Source organism: Nyctereutes procyonoides, unplaced genomic scaffold, assembly GCF_905146905.1.
Source record: "Nyctereutes procyonoides isolate TBG_1078 unplaced genomic scaffold, NYPRO_anot_genome, whole genome shotgun sequence".
Classification (NCBI taxonomy): Eukaryota; Metazoa; Chordata; class Mammalia; order Carnivora; family Canidae; genus Nyctereutes; species Nyctereutes procyonoides.
In genome coordinates, this window is record NW_026575144.1 from 14,673,110 (window position 1) to 14,691,242 (window position 18,133).

General features: G+C 33.8%; 1 protein-coding gene across 7 annotated transcripts in view; it reads right to left on the bottom strand.

Moving 5' to 3' along the window:
- The window catches only part of ARID4B (AT-rich interaction domain 4B), a 147,781-nt gene that overhangs the window by 35,739 nt on the left and 93,909 nt on the right, over window positions 1-18,133 (bottom strand). For 5 of the 7 annotated variants that reach the window (XM_055308831.1, XM_055308830.1, XM_055308834.1 and 2 more), the window contains exons 11-17: window positions 17,220-17,374; window positions 14,056-14,128; window positions 11,716-11,810; window positions 10,766-10,863; window positions 9,225-9,468; window positions 8,727-8,902; window positions 4,419-4,670 (exon numbers count right to left, since the gene is read on the bottom strand). In XM_055308831.1, coding sequence (XP_055164806.1) covers window positions 4,419-4,670; window positions 8,727-8,902; window positions 9,225-9,468; window positions 10,766-10,863; window positions 11,716-11,810; window positions 14,056-14,128; window positions 17,220-17,374 — 1,093 coding nt within the window. The remainder of the gene's footprint in view (window positions 1-4,418; window positions 4,671-8,726; window positions 8,903-9,224; window positions 9,469-10,765; window positions 10,864-11,715; window positions 11,811-14,055; window positions 14,129-17,219; window positions 17,375-18,133) is intronic. The other 2 variants (XM_055308832.1, XM_055308833.1) reach the window with 2 other exon arrangements.

Genomic DNA, 18,133 nt, shown 5'->3' on the forward strand with positions numbered 1-18,133 from the left:
TCACTGATGACTTCAAAGATGAGGCAGAGAATGTGGCAGCAGATGCTAGTAAGAAGGTAGATGTGGAAGCTATACAAATCCTCCTCTCATTTCATTCTTTCAATGAGGTCATAAAGTAAGGTCACTAACTGCAAGTGAGGATGGGGAAGAGATGCTGAGTAGTTGAGGAGCTAAGAAACAGTATGAAACAGTCTTTTGAGAGACTGAATGGAAGAGGGACATATCTTGGCCACTTGAAGTTCATAGTCACAAATTTATTTTTTTTAACAAAGCTAAACTTATGCACAACTCACTTCTGTTATTAATCAAACATATTTTTAAAGATGTTATTAGAGAAAGAGAACACAAGCAGGGAGGGAGAAGCAGACTCCCCGCTGAGCAGGAAGCCTGATGTGGGGCTCGACCCCAGGACCCTGGGACCATGACCTGAGCCAAAGGCAGATGCTCAACCAATGAGCCACCCAGGCACTCCCACAGTCATGAATTTGAAAGACGTCAACATGGTTGTTTGCTTTCTTCAGCCAGGATCAGCTGCACAGGCCAGGAGTAAGAGTGTGAGACTGAAGCACTGTTCTAGTGGTAAACCACTTCTTCGTATCTTCAGTCCAAGAATAATATTCTGCATATGATATTGAACTTATGTATGCCAAACAAAGGAATAGATGTTTGTTAAAAAGCAGCTGAATGTTAGCATAAAAAATGGGTTTGAATCCATTTGTGAAAGCTTTTGATCACTCCCCCATCCCCATTCCCTCAAAAGAGAAGCCAATTTGCTTAGAGAAGTAAAGTATTTTTATAACAGATACATTTTTATTTCAAGTAATATACTTAAGTATAATTTATCTTATTTTCAGTTTCCTATAACTTATAAAATGGAACAGAACTTGTTACTTAGGAGTTTTACAGTTGAAATTTCAGTGTTGCTTTTCCTTTTTTATTCGGGGTATCCTCTTAATGGAGCTGATGAACCTCAATATTAAAAAATTTTCTAATCAAATTCCCAACCCCTTGATTATGGAAAGCCAAACTGGAAACAGAAAAAACATATCAGCCTCAATACATAACACAGTACCGATGTATTTTTAAATCCCAAGCCAAGCAGTCTAGATAGCCAAAATACACTTAGCTATATCACTGAACGGGGATAAACCCAACATGCACAACAGAGATTATAGCAGTTGAATTTCAAAGTGTAACTTTATTTTCAAAAATTCCATCTCATATTTATGGCATGACTAGAAACTTGAGAATGAAAGTGATCAATTAGGTAATGGTACTAAAAACTTCTATAAAATATTAACATCACTATGAGAAAACAGAAAGCTTACTATTAAAAATTACTGAAGTACGATTATAACTTTTAAAAACATGAGCTATGTACCTTAAAAGACTAAAAGAGAACATACTATACTATTAATAGTTGTCTTTCTATTTTAATGTATTTTGCCATTTTTCTAGATTGAACGTTCTCTTTAGAAGAGTTGAAAACAATTTATAAAAAAGCACTGACTTTTCTCCAAGCAAATCTACTTGTATTGGACAATAGTTGTATATTCGGGCACCTCATCTGAAAAATTCTATAGGAGTGTTATACATTTATAAGCCATTATATGGCTTGAGATCCAGAGTTTCTGGCTATTTTCCAGAAAACTGGATGTAAGCCTATAAATTTTTTTTTTTTTGTGGTGGTGGTAATAAAAAAACAAATTGGCCCAAACACTATCCTTTGTGTAGCAAAAATTAACATTTTTCAGCTGTAAAATAGGGGTACAAATGAAAATTATATTAATGTAAATGTTTACACAGCACTCTAGAAAAAGGGAAAAATACAGAAATTACCAGAACAACAGTATTTTTTAAAGAAAGATACTCTTAAGAAAAAATGTCTTCACTAGAAAGTGACCTTTCAGATCAAACAAAATTCATATATATAGCTCCGTATAAAATGTCCTAAATTGCTATAGTAATGAATGACTGCCACTGAAGATTAAACTATTTTCATGAACTTTCATGCATAAATCTTCATTTCTAATTTCACGACTCATAAGCGTAAATTCAAAGATCAAGCTGAAGATCTCCGGAATAATAGGCAACTTGTTGTAGAACTGATGAGGATTTGTTGCAGTCCTCATTAGATTAGCTTCAGACATGAAGGAGCAGCAAAAATCATAATTATTGCTTATTCATCAATAAGAGACTGGTTATTACTGCAGAGAGAAATAAGAGTACTGTTCTATTGACTAAAAGAAAATTAACTGCTAATCTACAGTTTTCTCTCTGATGCTGGAGTGTGGAGAGATCCACTCTACAGGTCTTCATCAAGTTGGTCAGTTTTCTTCTTTTGAAAGTTCAGACCATATAAACGCTTGAGGTGTAAGAAGTAGATGGCATCCTTCTCAGTAACATAAAGCTTGTCTTGTTGAACTAGGTCTCATTTGCTTTTCTATATTATTAAAAACCTGAAGGCCTCAATTTAAAGTCTTCCCCCTTATCCTACCCAACCCCCTACCAGTTTGAAAGCTAAAATATCGATATTCTCTCTCTACTCTCGAAGATTCATGTATTCCTAGGGTGAGGTTAGTCAGTCTTCTCTTAGCAAACAGAAAGCTCTATCTTCCTTGCAGAATAATTTAATGAATGTCTCAATTCTTCCACCTACTAAACCTCTTTTCTGTTTAATGAGATAACAGAAAATAATCAAGCCCTGATAATGGTTCAAGTTGGAGAACAGTAAATTCTGTCACAAAATTTAAAGTATTTAATAAAGGCCATTAGAAAATAAACCAGCAGAGTAGGACTAAAGAACTGAAAGGAGAGGTAAAAGATGATGTGGCTTATCTATCTGTGGGCATTACTCAGTAATTATTAATTTTCCTGATTCAATTTTTTCCTTCCTAATTTTAAACTAACATGTTCAACTTTTACAGTTACATTATAGGCATAAATGGAACTCCCTCTACATTTATATTAATAAGATCACTTAGTAAGATCAAAATGATTAAATATCAAAGACTGGACAAAATATTCTTATAGCAGATATATCGGAGTATCTTCCTTTGAATATGATCATTAATAGCCAGCCCTTTAGGTGAGAAAAATCATGCACCGCAGCTAAGAGCCAACAGACAAAGAAATAAATTACACATGATGCTGAAACTGATTATTTGGAAAAGCTTATGCTTCAGGACAACACTTATGATAACAGTATTCTTAAAATTGAAAACTTTGTTAACTCTGCTGGTCAGAAATCATAAAGAACGGGTCCCAAACAAAACTTCTAAATGTTTCCTTTTGACTTAAATTGTTATTTTCTTCCAAGCATCAGAATGGATGAGAGCTGTACTTTTCTCTAAAGAAGAAAGATTAGCCATGCTTCTAGAGCTTCCCATTGCCACAATAGGACGACATAAAATAGACTTTTAAGAAACAGAGACTATACAGTTTTCTTAAGAAACAGAATTTGAGATGATGTTTTCTTAATACCTTTCCAAATCACAGAATACAATTTAAATAAAAAGCATGGGAACTGTATTCCTCCTTGAAGACACTAGGCACACCATGAAACCACCACTTAAGATTCCTATGGTGAACTTTTCAAGGGCAACAAACCTATTATAGACTGTATTTCAAATATAATATCAAATACTCCAAAATGAATTGTTTTTTCTTAAAAGATCATCTAAGTGACTAGATCCTAAAATGAGCTTGCCAATTTTGGATAAAATTCAAATACAAAATTTCTCTGGGTAAGCCAAAGAAAACTTGTGTAAGAAAAGAATTTAAGCCATTGAACACAACCTAAAACCAAATCTTAGTCTTGCCTTTCATTCCTAGGATTACCAGCAGTCAGAAAGTACACTCTATTTTAGTCAAGCAGACTTGCTTAGACTTCCAACATATTGTTTCAAACAGACAAATTTCAGAGGCTTCTGAACAAGGCTGTAATACAAGAGCTGTTAATGAGAAAATAAAGGCCTCTTAAAATGGCTAAAGCTTATTAAGAAACTGCAACTCTAAAATCCCTGCCTACTAAAGGAAAGAAATATGACTTAAGATTACAGAGAAGAGGTTATTGTGGCAATGTAGTTGAAAATGCAAGAGCAAGAAGCCTAGTAGACATCAAGACGCTCTATCATTTCCCCAATAATATTGCCTCTGTTGATCTACATGTATAACATAAAAAGCAACTGTATGGATTTCAGTTTTCTAAACACTAAGGGTATCTTCTGAGTATTAAAAACAGTAAGTAGGAAGTCACTACGCGAGGCATTTACATGCTAAAATCTACGTATTTTTTTTATATGGTACTATGACCTCAATTAGAATACTGATAATGTAATTTGTTAATTCAATTTTAAAATAGAAAATTATTTTATAAGTGTTTTTAGGTAGTAATCACTAGCTAAAACTCAAGTTACCTCACATTCCATCCGCAGTAATGCACCAAGTAAAGGACCTCTCCACCTTCGACATCAGAATCTTTAATACTAGCTTCATACATTTTTTGATTTTTCCCTCGTCCATACCGCACTTGGACTTTCATGCCTGGTGGATAGCATTCAAACTCCTCTTCCTCATTGTTGTCATCATCCTCTTCATCCTCTTCCTCCTCCTCCTCCTCCTCTTCTGCTTCTTCATCATCTTCATCTTCCTCTTTATTCGTTTCATCTCTTGAAAGGTTTAAAAAATTGCAGTTAATAAAAGACACCTCATAAGCTTTTCAGTTCCAAACCACATAAAATGATAAAAATTGTGGCTGTGACTGCTCCGGGAACAGCAGGTTCTGTGTGTATGAAATTCTGAGTTTCAATGTAATGGTAAAAACTAAAACTGTATAAGATGACCATGGTTACAGAAAGATACATTGAGAGAAAATGAAGATTGAAAATGCATTAAAAGAAAATTTCCAATAGCCAGAAGAATAGAAGTTGTGTAAGAAACTAGTAAGGGCGACTATATAACAACTTTTCCATGTTTATTATAACTGTTTTACACAGAAGCGTTGACAAAAACAAAAATTATTACACCTCATAGCCATTTTCAGACTAAAGATTACTTTTATTCAAATATTTCCATCCTCAGGATGTTTAAAACAAAAACTTTTACTAGCCAACAGCTGGTCTTACTGAGTTCCAAAGGTGTTCCAACCAAAATTTTAAATGTTATGCTAACTGATATTTTACCTTTCACAGTAATATTTGACTAACTTCACTATCACATCAAGTTTTTTTTTCTATTCTAAACTTAGCTACAATTTCTTCTTTACTGCAAATTTATTGAAAGTCTTATACTACCTTGAAAAAAAAAGTCTTCTACCAATTCTCTCAACTTTAAAGTTACAATGAAATACGTATTATGAGGCCAAATCCAAGTAATATGAAACTAAAAGTCAAATCATTCTACAAGCAGCACTGCAACTATTTCAAAATTCTCAATATTTTGCGCTTTTTAAAACTGAGCATTTACATTCATTCTATATTAGTAAAAAATCTGTACTAAACAAGTTGGAGAAAATCTTAAATTATAAATCTTTCCAAAGACTAGAATTATTTTTTAAAATCTTCAATATGAAATTCAACTATATTTACTTCTAAGTTTTCATCTGTTGTGCACAGTATAAAAACTGTGTCTATACTTATTATAATTTTTCTCTCAAAAAGAATCCATCACTTTAAAGCTGACAAAGATCATAAAACAGAACCGCAAGACAGCTAAGTATGCTTTAAAAATTGATGAATATTTATATAAAAAGCTTTCTCTACTGTTAATGTTTTATATTCTTATATGCAAACTTCTTAGCAATAACATACTTTATTATCATTCCTAATTATGCAGTTGTGTAAGCAACAAAAATAATCTATAGTAATACTAGCAACACCAAAATGGTTTTTTATTCTCCTAGCTCTTTCCTTCTCTACATGGTGAGGCAGAAGGGATGAAGGGAAGCCTAATAGCCTTGTGAAATTAAGTCTAAGTTTACAAAAGTAACAAATGCATTAGTTTTCTCTGAAATACATCACAAAGTCTACAAAATCTCAAGAATTATTTCTATTTTTAAAGATTCATTTATATTCAAATGATTAGGTACTTAAAAATTTAGACCTAAACAAAATCAGATATAATCTGAGACAAAAAATAGGAACTCTATTATTAAAAATACATTAACATGTCTATAATGAAGAAATAATTGTTAGTAAGGCTAAAATGTCTAGGAAATTACCAGAAAAAGGTATTCTGGATGATAAATTATTATTAACATTTTTAAATAAATGTTTATATATATACATATTTATATATATGTGTAAGAAAATATATATATATATATATATAAATGCTTAAGATATTTTGGGGGGAAGAGTATTACTTGTTTAAATCATAAGCTTATATCTCTGTGTATCAGGGAGAAAAGGAAGTGTATTCTAATGGCCACAACAAAATTAGAAATTTATCATGCACCAAAGAGATTTATCATGTACCTCAGAATCATATAAGAGAAAAGAGATACAGAATAAAACGTCTTAAGATTTTTTAAAATAAAAACAAACTCTAAAAAGTATGTCGTACATTATACAGTGCACTGAACACAACTGATAAATGCCAATAATAGCAAGCACAACCCTACTTTAAAGTGGCAGTCAGGTCAATCTTTATTTTAATCTGGAATAAAACCCTAATACTCTGCAAAAATAAAGCAAAACATTTAAAATAAAATTCTCACATTGAATATCAACCTCAGACACAAACCAAATGAAAAGCACTTAAGTAATATACTAAAGTATAAAAAAGCAAACAACACAATTACTATCAGGCAAATAAAATATTCTACTCCTTCCTCTAATAAATCAGTGGCAAAAATCAGAGGTAAATGCACTAAGCCAGATAGAACACAGAACAAAATACCCTTTGAAAGTATAAAATGTAGCCAGCATACAGAATTTAAAAATTAAATTTATATCACATCCACACGCACGCTGCATGCCATGTGTGTACCCGCATATACACACACACAACTGTTTAAAGTTTATTGTTTAAAGAACTATACGCTGAGAAACCAAATGTATCAGTATTTTTCACCTGAATTCACAAAGAAATATCAAATTTTCCCAGTTTAATGACACACTCCTTACAATGAAACAAAAGTTTTTTTTTAAATCTATAAGTTGTTAATAACTACTATAGGCCAGGCACTGAACCTGGCATTTTATCTGAACTTATTTATCTCCTACACCTGCACTACAAGAAAAGGACATGGAAAGTTCCTGGTAGTAGCTAATTTCTTAGAAAAAGTTTACATGCTAGAGAAATACATAAGATTCTTTATAACTGTAAAAATTTTCTATTGCACTTACCTAATAAAATTCAGAAATCAATCTTGGACATTCCCAACACATAATAATTCTAAAGAATATCTACCAAATTAGGGCAGTCACACCAGGAAGATTTCAGTTTGTGGTATGATACATTTATAAATATATGTAGTAAATTAAAGAGTATATATAGTTGAAGAACTTTTTAAAACCTATAATATATAGTTTATACTATAAAATAAGCTGAAACACCAACTTGAAAATTTAATTAGTAACAAAAAGAAAAATAGGCTTGTCACAGTGCCTCCTACACAGTAAATATTCCAGAAATATATGCAGATTTAAAATCAGATTTTTAGGCAAAAAGCTGAATCTTAATAAGTTTCTTAAGAGTTGAAATGGTCTCCAGTAGCAGCAGCGAGGAGTACTTCAAAAGCACATGTGCACAAAAAAACTACAACCAAGTATAATGAGAAAACATACTATATTCATCTACACCCAGGTTTTTCCTTCCATGTTTATCTGCATGCTGCATCCAAAATTTCAGAAGACTCTAAAATGATCAAGAGATTTTAGGCAAAAAGCTAAGTACTTACTAAGTTTCTTAATAGCTGAAATAATCTCCAATTAGCAGTTAGGAGTATCTGATACACACATTTGTACAAAAAGATATTTAACCAAGTATACTAAACAAACATCTTTCACTATATTCAGGAAGCATATTTTGCTTCCCTTCCCTTGCTTGTCCGCTTGCTGTGGCCAAATTTCAGAAAAATACTAAAATGATCAAAAACATTTGGTTGTACTTATTTAAATGGACCATTAACAATGGAGATGTTTAGGTTTTCTAAACCTCAGAAATAAGACCAGATGCCAAAATTCACCTACAAAATCCAGGGATCCAGTGGCAGTGCATAAATTACATTGCTAAATAAGTAAGTTCATCATTCCAAACTAACCAAAACAAGTAATTGCTACTGTCACATTAAACACAATATAACAATCTTGGCCTTTTGAAATTATTAGCACTTTTCCATTTTTACTTTTTGCTTAAGAAATTAATATACCTCTTAAAATCTAGAACCAACATACCATCTACAAAACATTACAGAAAGCCATCTTCCCAAATTTCTATTATCTGGTTATTCAGCAGAGCTTAATGTAGTAAGAAGTCCTTTTTTTCTAGCTCAAAATTTCATAAATTTCCATGATGAGAGCAAGAAGAATGGATCAAACCTTTTGCTACAAATCTGCATTAGCAGGGTCTCTGAAGGAGGCAAATGGTACTTACAAAATAAATGCAAACCACTCAATAATCCTATATTTTGTCAAATTTAGATTCAAACATACACACACAAAGAGCAAATTACAAGAATTCATTCAGCCAAAATGCATCTTAACCAAAAACAAATTTCTTACCCAGATTTTGCTTTTTCTTCTTCAGCTTCTACCTTTATGCTGAGGGATTCATCCATCCCAGTTGTCTCCTCATCTTTATCCTCCAGATTTTCATTTTCTTCTGTTTTTTTCATGTTAACTTCTTTTTCCTGATCAGATTGTGTAGGTATAGATTCTAATAAATTCTTTTTACTTCCCTAGAAAAAGATAAGAAGAACTAAACCAACAAAAAGTATAAAATGTCAACGTAATTCCATGATCTAATTGTTACCAAAAGGAGGTAACAACCAATACTAACTTTGAGAAAGGTAGTAGTTATTTTATGAAACTCCTGTAATTTCTAAAACACTAAGCAAAAATAGCTAACAGCTAATTTTAAATTAAAAAGTAGCACTTAATAAAGAAAATACACAAAAAATAAAATATAACATTTTACGATAAATTAGCTATGAAAACTTTACAGATGATGTAGAAAATGTATCAAAGAAGGCATAGCACTATTAACAGTATCTGATTTACCAGAGAGGGCTTAATATTTTCCTTTCTTTCAATATCATCATCAGTAGGTTTTTCTTCTTTTGGGATTATATTTTCCTCATCTTCAATCTTTATTTCTTTGATTTCTGGTTCATTTTCTTCCTTAACTTTTATTTCTTTTACATTTTCACACTCCTTACATGGCTTGTTAACAACTTTCTCTGGCAATGCCATCTGGAATTCAATATTGGCCGACCTACAGTACTCCTCAAAACCATATAAGTATCTGGAAACATGAAGAGAAATTACATTTGGGAAAACATTTCAAAATACTGCTATAGACTTATGGTTTTTAAAATGTGTTTATTTAAGTTCTCAGATACTGAGCCACATTAATATTCTCATTTATTATAGTTCAGTTCTTCCCAATCTTTTTAATCCAAATCAAAACATTTTTCAAAGAAAAAAAGTCATTTAAAAAACTATACTAGGGGGATCCCTGGGTGGCGCAGCGGTTTGGTGCCTGCCTTTGGCCCAGGGCGCGATCCTGGAGATCCAGGATCGAATCCCACGTCGGGCTCCCGGTGCATGGAGCCTGCTTCTCCCTCTGCCTGTGTCTCTGCCTCTCTCTCTCTCTCTCTCTCTGTGTGTGACTATCATTAAAAAAAAAAAAAAAAACTATACTAGGGGCACCTGGTGGTATAGTCCATTAAGCATTAGACTCTTGGTTTCAGCTCAGGTCTTGATCTCAGGGTCATGAGACCAAGCCCCATGTTGGGCTCCATGCTCAGCTCAGAGTCTTAAGATTCTCTCTTCCTCTCCCTCTGCCTATCCCCCCACCCTTTGCTCTCTCTCAAATAAATAAATCTTAAAAAAGAAAAAAAACTACACTAAAAGTAAAAAGATAATCAGAATGTTAAATATTGTAACTGTAACAATAGTAGTTATTAAAGGTATTAGCATCAATGGGGCACTTCTTCCACGCCAAGCACTAGTCCTTTTCACGTGAAATTTCATTTAATTCAATGAGGCAAGTATTATTATTCCTTACAAACAAGGAAACAGAAGCTTAGGAGAATAAATAAATGGTCCCATGGACATAAAAGCTAATAACTGGCAGAACCAGGATTCAACCCTTGACTTTTTAAGGGCATTTTTTTTTAAAGATTTTATTTATTTATTCATGGGAGACCAAGAGAGAGACAGAGAGGCAGAGACACACAGGCAGAGGGAGAAGCAGGCTCCATGCAGGGAGCCTGACGTGGGACTCAATCCCGGGTCTCCAGGATCAGGCCCTGAGCTGAAGGTGGCGCTAAACCGCTGAGCCACCCAGGCTGCCCACACTTTGGCATTGTAAGCTCTACACAGTACTTTCCAAATTTACTTGGCCACAAAAACTTTCTCTATACAGTATCACATAGATCTAGTATTCGTAGAATATACTGTAGAAAATGCTATTATAAAGTGACTAGTCGAGTAAATTCTGATTTCTTCTTAGAAGAAATAATCAGCCTCACTTATAAATTCTAACCTGCTTTCTAGGTAAAGTAGTGAATACAGGTATATCAAGAACAGTAACTTACTTTTTATAAGCACATTTAACATTGTATCCTGCAGCTGAATTTAAGACAGGGATTCCAAGATCTTGGTAGACTTGTTTCCAAACAGCTCCACTTTCAATCTAACAGACAAAGTAAAATGAAAACTCCCAAGTTAAAAGGTGGACCTATAATAAAATTTGATTAGTGTAGCATATATATGTTTATGTATGTTAGTTCTGGTCTCAAAGGAATAAAAAAAATAGCTTAATAAATTCTAAATAAAAAATTTGGTTTACAATATTTTACAGTAACTTTTAATCTCAAAATTATAAATGTTGAAGTATTAGGACATTTGATTTTTAAATTAACCCTAGCAAGTACAAAAGAAAATATTCAGGTTTCTAAATCAAAACTTGTAATGAAGAGATATAGATAAAATTCTTTAAGTAATGTATTAGCTCCCATAAAACCTATAAGCTTAATAAATCAAAGCAGTTCTACAGAATACATTTCCCCCCCAGAATAATCATAACTGGATGGGCACCATACATGGCCACCATCATGGCAGCCTTAAGATAATTTCTTCAGTTCAATGGAGATTTCTCTGCAGGTTTTTATATATACACATATGTGTAGGCACATGTATGTGTGTGCATGTGTGTGTATGTTTCAGATACAAAGGAAGAGATTAAGGATATAATAAAGACTATTAACTCTTAAAGACCTTACAGTCTAGTGGAAAAGGAACATAGGAAGAACTTCTACCAATACTCAAACACAGGTGGTTTATGAAAATATGGCATACTTCACAGTAAATCAGAAAGCTCATTTGAAAAAAATCTTTAATAAATTTATTTGGTTTGAGGAAGATGTTTCTAACTTATGCTTTACATTTTCTTTTCCTTCTAAAGTTTTTATTAGTGTACAATTTTAGGGAATTTTTAGATGAGAAAACGTACAAAAAATGTTTCATTTCTAACTGTAATACTTACATTATCAAATCCTCCAAGTTTGTGTACAAGTCTGAATAATTTAAAGAGATTCAAATTTCGATATCCAAGTACAGGCCGTTTGTTAATAGGCGTGCCTATAAAAGAAAATACAAAATATATTATAATCATGCTACATTTTTAATTTAAAATTACAGAAGATTCAGATATTACCATTAAATATATATGGTGCAAAGTGTGTGTATATATAAGAAAACAAGTCCCTTGTTAATCAAAAACATGATGTCTACTACGTAAGCCCATTTATTTATTTATTTATTTATTTATTTATTAAGATTTTATTTATTTACTCATGAGAGACAAACACAGAGAGGCAGAGACATAGACAGAGGGAAAAGCAGGCTCCATGCAGGGAGCCTGATCTGGGACTCGATCCCAGGACTCCAGGATCACGCCCTGAGTTAAAGGCAGATGCTTACCGCTGAGCCACCCAGACGAACCAAGCCCATTTCATTTAAATACATTTCTCATACCAGATTTCTGAAACCTTATATTATTTCATTCTACCAACAACAAAAAACTTTTTTTTAAGATTTTATTTTTATTTATTTGACAGAGAGAAAGAGAACACAAGCAAGGGGACTGGAAGAATCAGCAGACTCCCTCCTGAGCAGGGAGCCCTATGTGGGGGTTCCCTGGGATCATGACCTGAGACAAAGGCAGACAGACACTTAATCGACTGAGCCACCCAGGTATCCCAAAACAAAATTTTTTTTAAATCAAGGAAAGATAGTTGGATAGAACTGAAGAAAGTGCTAAGGTAATTGATAGGCAACTGCTTCACAAAGAATTATTCTCATGATACTTTCTTTGTATGCTATTAATTTGCTACTAGTCTAAACAATGATTTCAAGGTAAGCTATATAGTTTTGTTTCTCTCTATAGATATTTACTTGTTTGTTAGAGAGAGAGAGAGAGAGAATTCCAAGCACACTCCCTGCTGAGCATGGAGCCTAACACCGGGCTTGATCTCATGACCCATGAGATGACCTGAGTTAAAACTAAGAGTAGAACACTCAATCAACTGAACCACCCAGGCTCCCCTAGTTTTGTTTCTTTCTAATGTGGAACATGCAAGGAAAGGACACTAAAACTACCAGACCGTTAGAAAGTGGTAGGGGAAATAATGGAATGGAGATATAACTGTAGCTTTTTCAAAACAACCTATGACTGACATACTCATATTTTACCACTTTTTCTAATATCAGCTTTTATTTATTTTATGTTTTTATTTATCTTATATAAAAGCCTAAGAAATCCACCCACCCACCTAAACCACCTTCTTAGGCCAAGCCTCTTTTCACACAAAGAAATAATACAGAAAGCAAAGACATTTCATATCAAACAATAAAAAAATACCTACATTACTACTATCATAAGTAGCCACTATCACTTACTAAAGCAAAAGACACAGAGCCAGCTTCTACTTACCAGCAATACAAATGAGGATTTAAAAAATGTTAATTGCCATCCCCCCAAAAAATGAATTCCCTGAGTAGTGACACTTCCAAGTAAGATTCATTTGGTCTCCCTCAAGCTAGAAAGTTTTCTCCCTTTCCCTATTCTCTTTCTAGTATCTTCCCAGGAAAGGAGACATGATACTCTGAATAGCAGATAAGCAACAGAGTAACAGGGCCATAGGTACTATAGTGCCAGGTCACTAGGGTAAGTTAAAGGTTAGCACCCATTCTTCTTTCCTTCAATTCTTGCATTTCTTTAACAACATTAGGCAGATTCAAAGAACTAAGCCAAGGCTTACTTGAGAGTCTATCAGCATTCTCTACGTCTAACTTTCTTTGAATGGTTTAATTCTCTGCTTAGTTCTGTGTGGCTAGGTCATAAGAAGGCTTATGGCCCATCTTTCCCCTCCCCCCCCGTCTCACTCACATGTACACATACACAACACACACACACACACACACACACACACACACACACACCCTAGGTTTATCAAACAGTGATTCTGGAGAGGGAAGCTTTTTATTAGAAGCACCTATGTAGGTGCAAATAAATTGGTAATATGATTCCCATTCGGCTCCCACTCCCTAGTATTAAGAGTTCTCTGGGGACCCATGGATAGGTAGCCAGATAGGCAGAAGTGAATACAGGTCACATGGATCCATGGCCATAATATCCATCAAAATACTGTCAAAGCCCTCATTCCATTCACTATAGGACAGGCACTATGGTAGGTGCTGGTGACTCTGGCAATCAATAAGAGAGCCATGATTACTAGTGACACGAAGCTTGACAGAATTCTTAAAGTATTCATTATCTATGTGATACATTACAACATTAATCATGAATTAAAAAAAAACTCACCTCTATCCTCCATAAATTTGTATAACTGCTGAAGAAAGTTCTCCCTTTCTTCTGGAAATGGTTCTATTTCTTCCTAATTTTAGTCATAGAAGAAGAGAATATTATTTTCCTCAATGAAGCATTTTAGTAATATAAGATTTCCTACCAACAGTAGAGACTAATATTCACTAAAATATTTCAGAGGCTTTTTACCAAGTAAAAATTATTTCTCAACACTAAGCTTCAAAATCAAGCAAGTCTAGACATTTTTATGCTTTCCAATGGAATATGCCCTAAAAGGTATCTCAGTAGTGGCAATCCCAAATGTAAATTCTCATACAAAAAATGAGACTAGCAAGATGATTCATGAGCTTTTTACTATATCAGATATCTATTCTTTAAATCAGGGCCACAGGCTCAAGAAGACCTACTCTTACTTATAGTATATTGGGTCAGGGTTTAACATCAAAACGGACTTTCTTGTTGCTCCTCCAGAATTATACAAGTGTGGGTCCCATTAGCTGTAACTACAAGTATCCTTCATTATGTACAGCCCCACTGTATAGCACTTCAAGCTTATAAAAATCAGTAAAGTGGGGAACAAACTTGATCTACAATACCTGAAGATTCAGACTTAGGGAAATCTTCAAGTAATAAAATAGTTCCCCGATTTATCAATTACAAGGGAGGGACTAGCTTCTTGCTGCTGTGGCCAGGGGCTGTGGCAGTAGGGAGCTGGTCCTGAAGCGACCTGCAAGGAGCAGGGTAGTTGGTGAGATGGAGGAACTCATCAATTCAGTGACTATCATCCATTCAACAAACCACTTAATGAGCACCAGTAAGTGTAGGCACTATGCTAGGTGCTGAGTCAAATAAAAGAAAAATAAGCAATGGAGCCTGCCATTAGAGAACATGATTAGGAGTAACTGCAGAGAAAGTGATTAAAATTTACACCTAGGCCTTAACAGTTACTCTGGCTGAAACAAATGTATCCTTGATGGTAAAACTTAAGAGCATACTTTTCAACTGATATTCTAAATAAACCTATCATTTTAATTTTAAAAATCATGTGTCTAATGCCATTCTTTTGACATTCTTTACCCCTTTATTTTAAAATCTAGCAGAGCAAAGGAAGGCAAGTTAAAAACCAGAAACAAAATTCATGTTGATAAACATTTAGATTTGCTGGCTGAGCAGAGAAAAATAAATTACAATTATTAATTTGTTTACCAAAAAAGTCTGCACTTAATTTAAACATGGTCAATTTAAACATGGTCCACAGAAGCTGGGTTAGATACAAATCTAAGGAAACCTACTTTCTAGATATTATCTTAAATGCCTCCTGATATATTTGACTTTCGTGAACTTCCAAATGTATTCCTGTCACAAAAATATTTCAGTGAAATTTGTATTTAACTTAAGAAAATGTTTAAACTGGAAATCAGATTTGCTTTATAAAACACAAATCTAAGCAACAAAAATTTTAGTAACTAATATTTATTGATCATCATTTATTTACATGTCACACATTAGGACAGACAATCTGTCAAATAACACAGGGTCCTTTACCCTTACAGAGCTGATAGGGTAGAAAACTGACAAGTGTGTTTGTGTGTTGTGTGCATAAGTTACAAAAACATGCACAAGGAACAGTATTAGGTTAGCCTAGAAAATGGAGTGACTGAGTTTCTTCAGGTGAGGTAGGTGATGCTTCACAGGTTTCCCTTTTCAGAGGTGATATGTTAGTAGGGTTTTGAAAATTGAACAGGAGTTTGCCAGGTTAAGCGGGGGAGAAAAGGAAAGGCACTGTAGGCAGAGGTACTGGTATGTGTACAGGTTGAGCAGAAACAATGTATGTAATGTAATATTGCTACAGCATCAAGTTCAAAGTGGCAGGGTATACCAAGAGAAAGGATAAAAAGGTGGGGCCAGACTGTAAAGAAGGTTCTTTTTTTTTTTTTAATTTTTATTTATTTATGATAGTCACAGAGAGAGAGAGAGGCAGAGACACAGGCAGAGGGAGAAGCAGGCTCCATGCACCAGAAGCCCGATGTGGGATTCGATCCCGGGTCTCCAGGATTGCGCCCTGGGCCAAAGGCAGGCGCCAAACCGCTGCACCGCCCAGGGATCCCATGTAAAGAAGGTTCTTTAAGTGAAGCTTGACTTTGAGGGTAATAAGCTATTGGGGAGGTTTTAAGCAAAGGACTGCTTGTTCAGTTTTGAATTTTAAACAGCAGTGGGAAAGGCTGAAGCTAAGAAACTACTACACTACACACTGTCATCATAGATCACTGTCATAAAACATAAATTCTAAAACAATCCTATTTCATCAATAGTTGCTTATTACAGTTAAAAGGCAGAATTCAATAACTTACCTAAAATATTACATATTGACATTAACTTATTTAGTTTCCTGAAATCATTCAATCCAATTCACTTGATGGTCAAATATACAGCCTTCATCATTTGCACCATTCATCAATAACTTTTAGGAAGTCATTCAACAAACCATAAAGAGTACAATGCTGCAATGTCACTAGTAGTATCATGGACACCTTTTGTTAGTACTTATCAATGCTAGACCTAAAGTACCAGATACAGTAAAATCTAAAATTTTATCTCCTTGAGCCACATGAATTCATAGATGCTTTATTTATGATCTGATTAGAACTACCCACCCATTTGTGTTATATATAATTAAAGATTCTCTGAATCTAAGATCTTTAATACTCCTTTTTTGCTGATCATTCTTTTAATACTACTAGATGGAAAATATATTTTATACTTCTATAGGTATTTCAATAAAATGTGCAGATGAAAACACTGTAGGGGGTGATGGCTGGTCACATGATGACCAAAAGCATCTGAAAGCAGTGTTTTGTTCTGTTAGGTGGGTATTTCCCTTATTATCTGGTAAACCAAAAGCACAGCAAGGTTAAGAAACATTTTTGAGGTTGCTGAAATAACTATACTTAATATTTTTAATTTCACAAGACCATATTTCTATTTTAGGTAAGCAAGAAAACTACATGGTTATGATGGACAACACAAGCACATTTTTATTATGAAATATTTCTAACACTAAAAATACTGAAGTGATTGATGACTTTGGGCTAGATTCTAACTCACAGAGGAAGCCCAACTGTTAGCCTGAATTTTAAAAGATATCAGCTATTTGTCCTTACCTCTTCTTCACTGCTATTATCCTCCTTTTCTTTTTCATCATCTTCCTCCTCCTCTTCTTCCTCTGCCTCGCTGCTAGAGCTATCTTCCTTCAGTTCAGTCTTCCAGTTAGCAGGAATAGTTCTACTTTTGTGAAATTCAAGGGCCTGATCAAAGGCTGAAGAGAGGACCATTAACTATGTGAACTGGAGAAATTAAGACAACTGATTTGTCTAGTAACATTAAACAAGATAAAAAAATTTAAAACTGCTGTACTAATATCACTGAGATTTACCATGTGTTTGCTGTGTGCCAGGTACTGTACACTGTAGCAACTCATTTAAAACCTAGCAGTCCTAAGCACCAGGTACCCAATTTATAGATGACCAACTGCTACAATAGGAAAGTGACTTAGGTTCAAACAAATACAAAGGAAAAGAGTAGTTTTCTTCTTTTAAACAGAAATTAAACCTGCCTAGCAAAACAACTTTAGGACAGGTAAATTTCTGATCTTTTATCCAAAAAATCGCTATTGAACAGCATTATATACCAAGCACAGAGCCAATGTAATGAACTTACAATAGCTGAAAATATACTATAAATACGTTATCTTCATTCCTACTAAAAACTGAATTAAAATTATATTAATGATTAGCTTAAACTAAAATTAGCAAGACACAGGTATTTTCGTTTTACTATACATGGAAATAAACTCTAAGCAATAAATTCTTAGTGATTTTTAACCAGTCTATATAGCACACTATTAGAATTGATGAGCTTGGGCAATAAGAAAATAAAGTTGTCTACAATGCCAAAAACCAAGTAAGAAATCAATTATGGTATATTCCTCAGTAAAATATAACTATTGTTAATGCCAAATCAAGATTACTTTTGATTCCTGGTTCTACCATCCTCAGAACTAGTATTCTATTTAGTA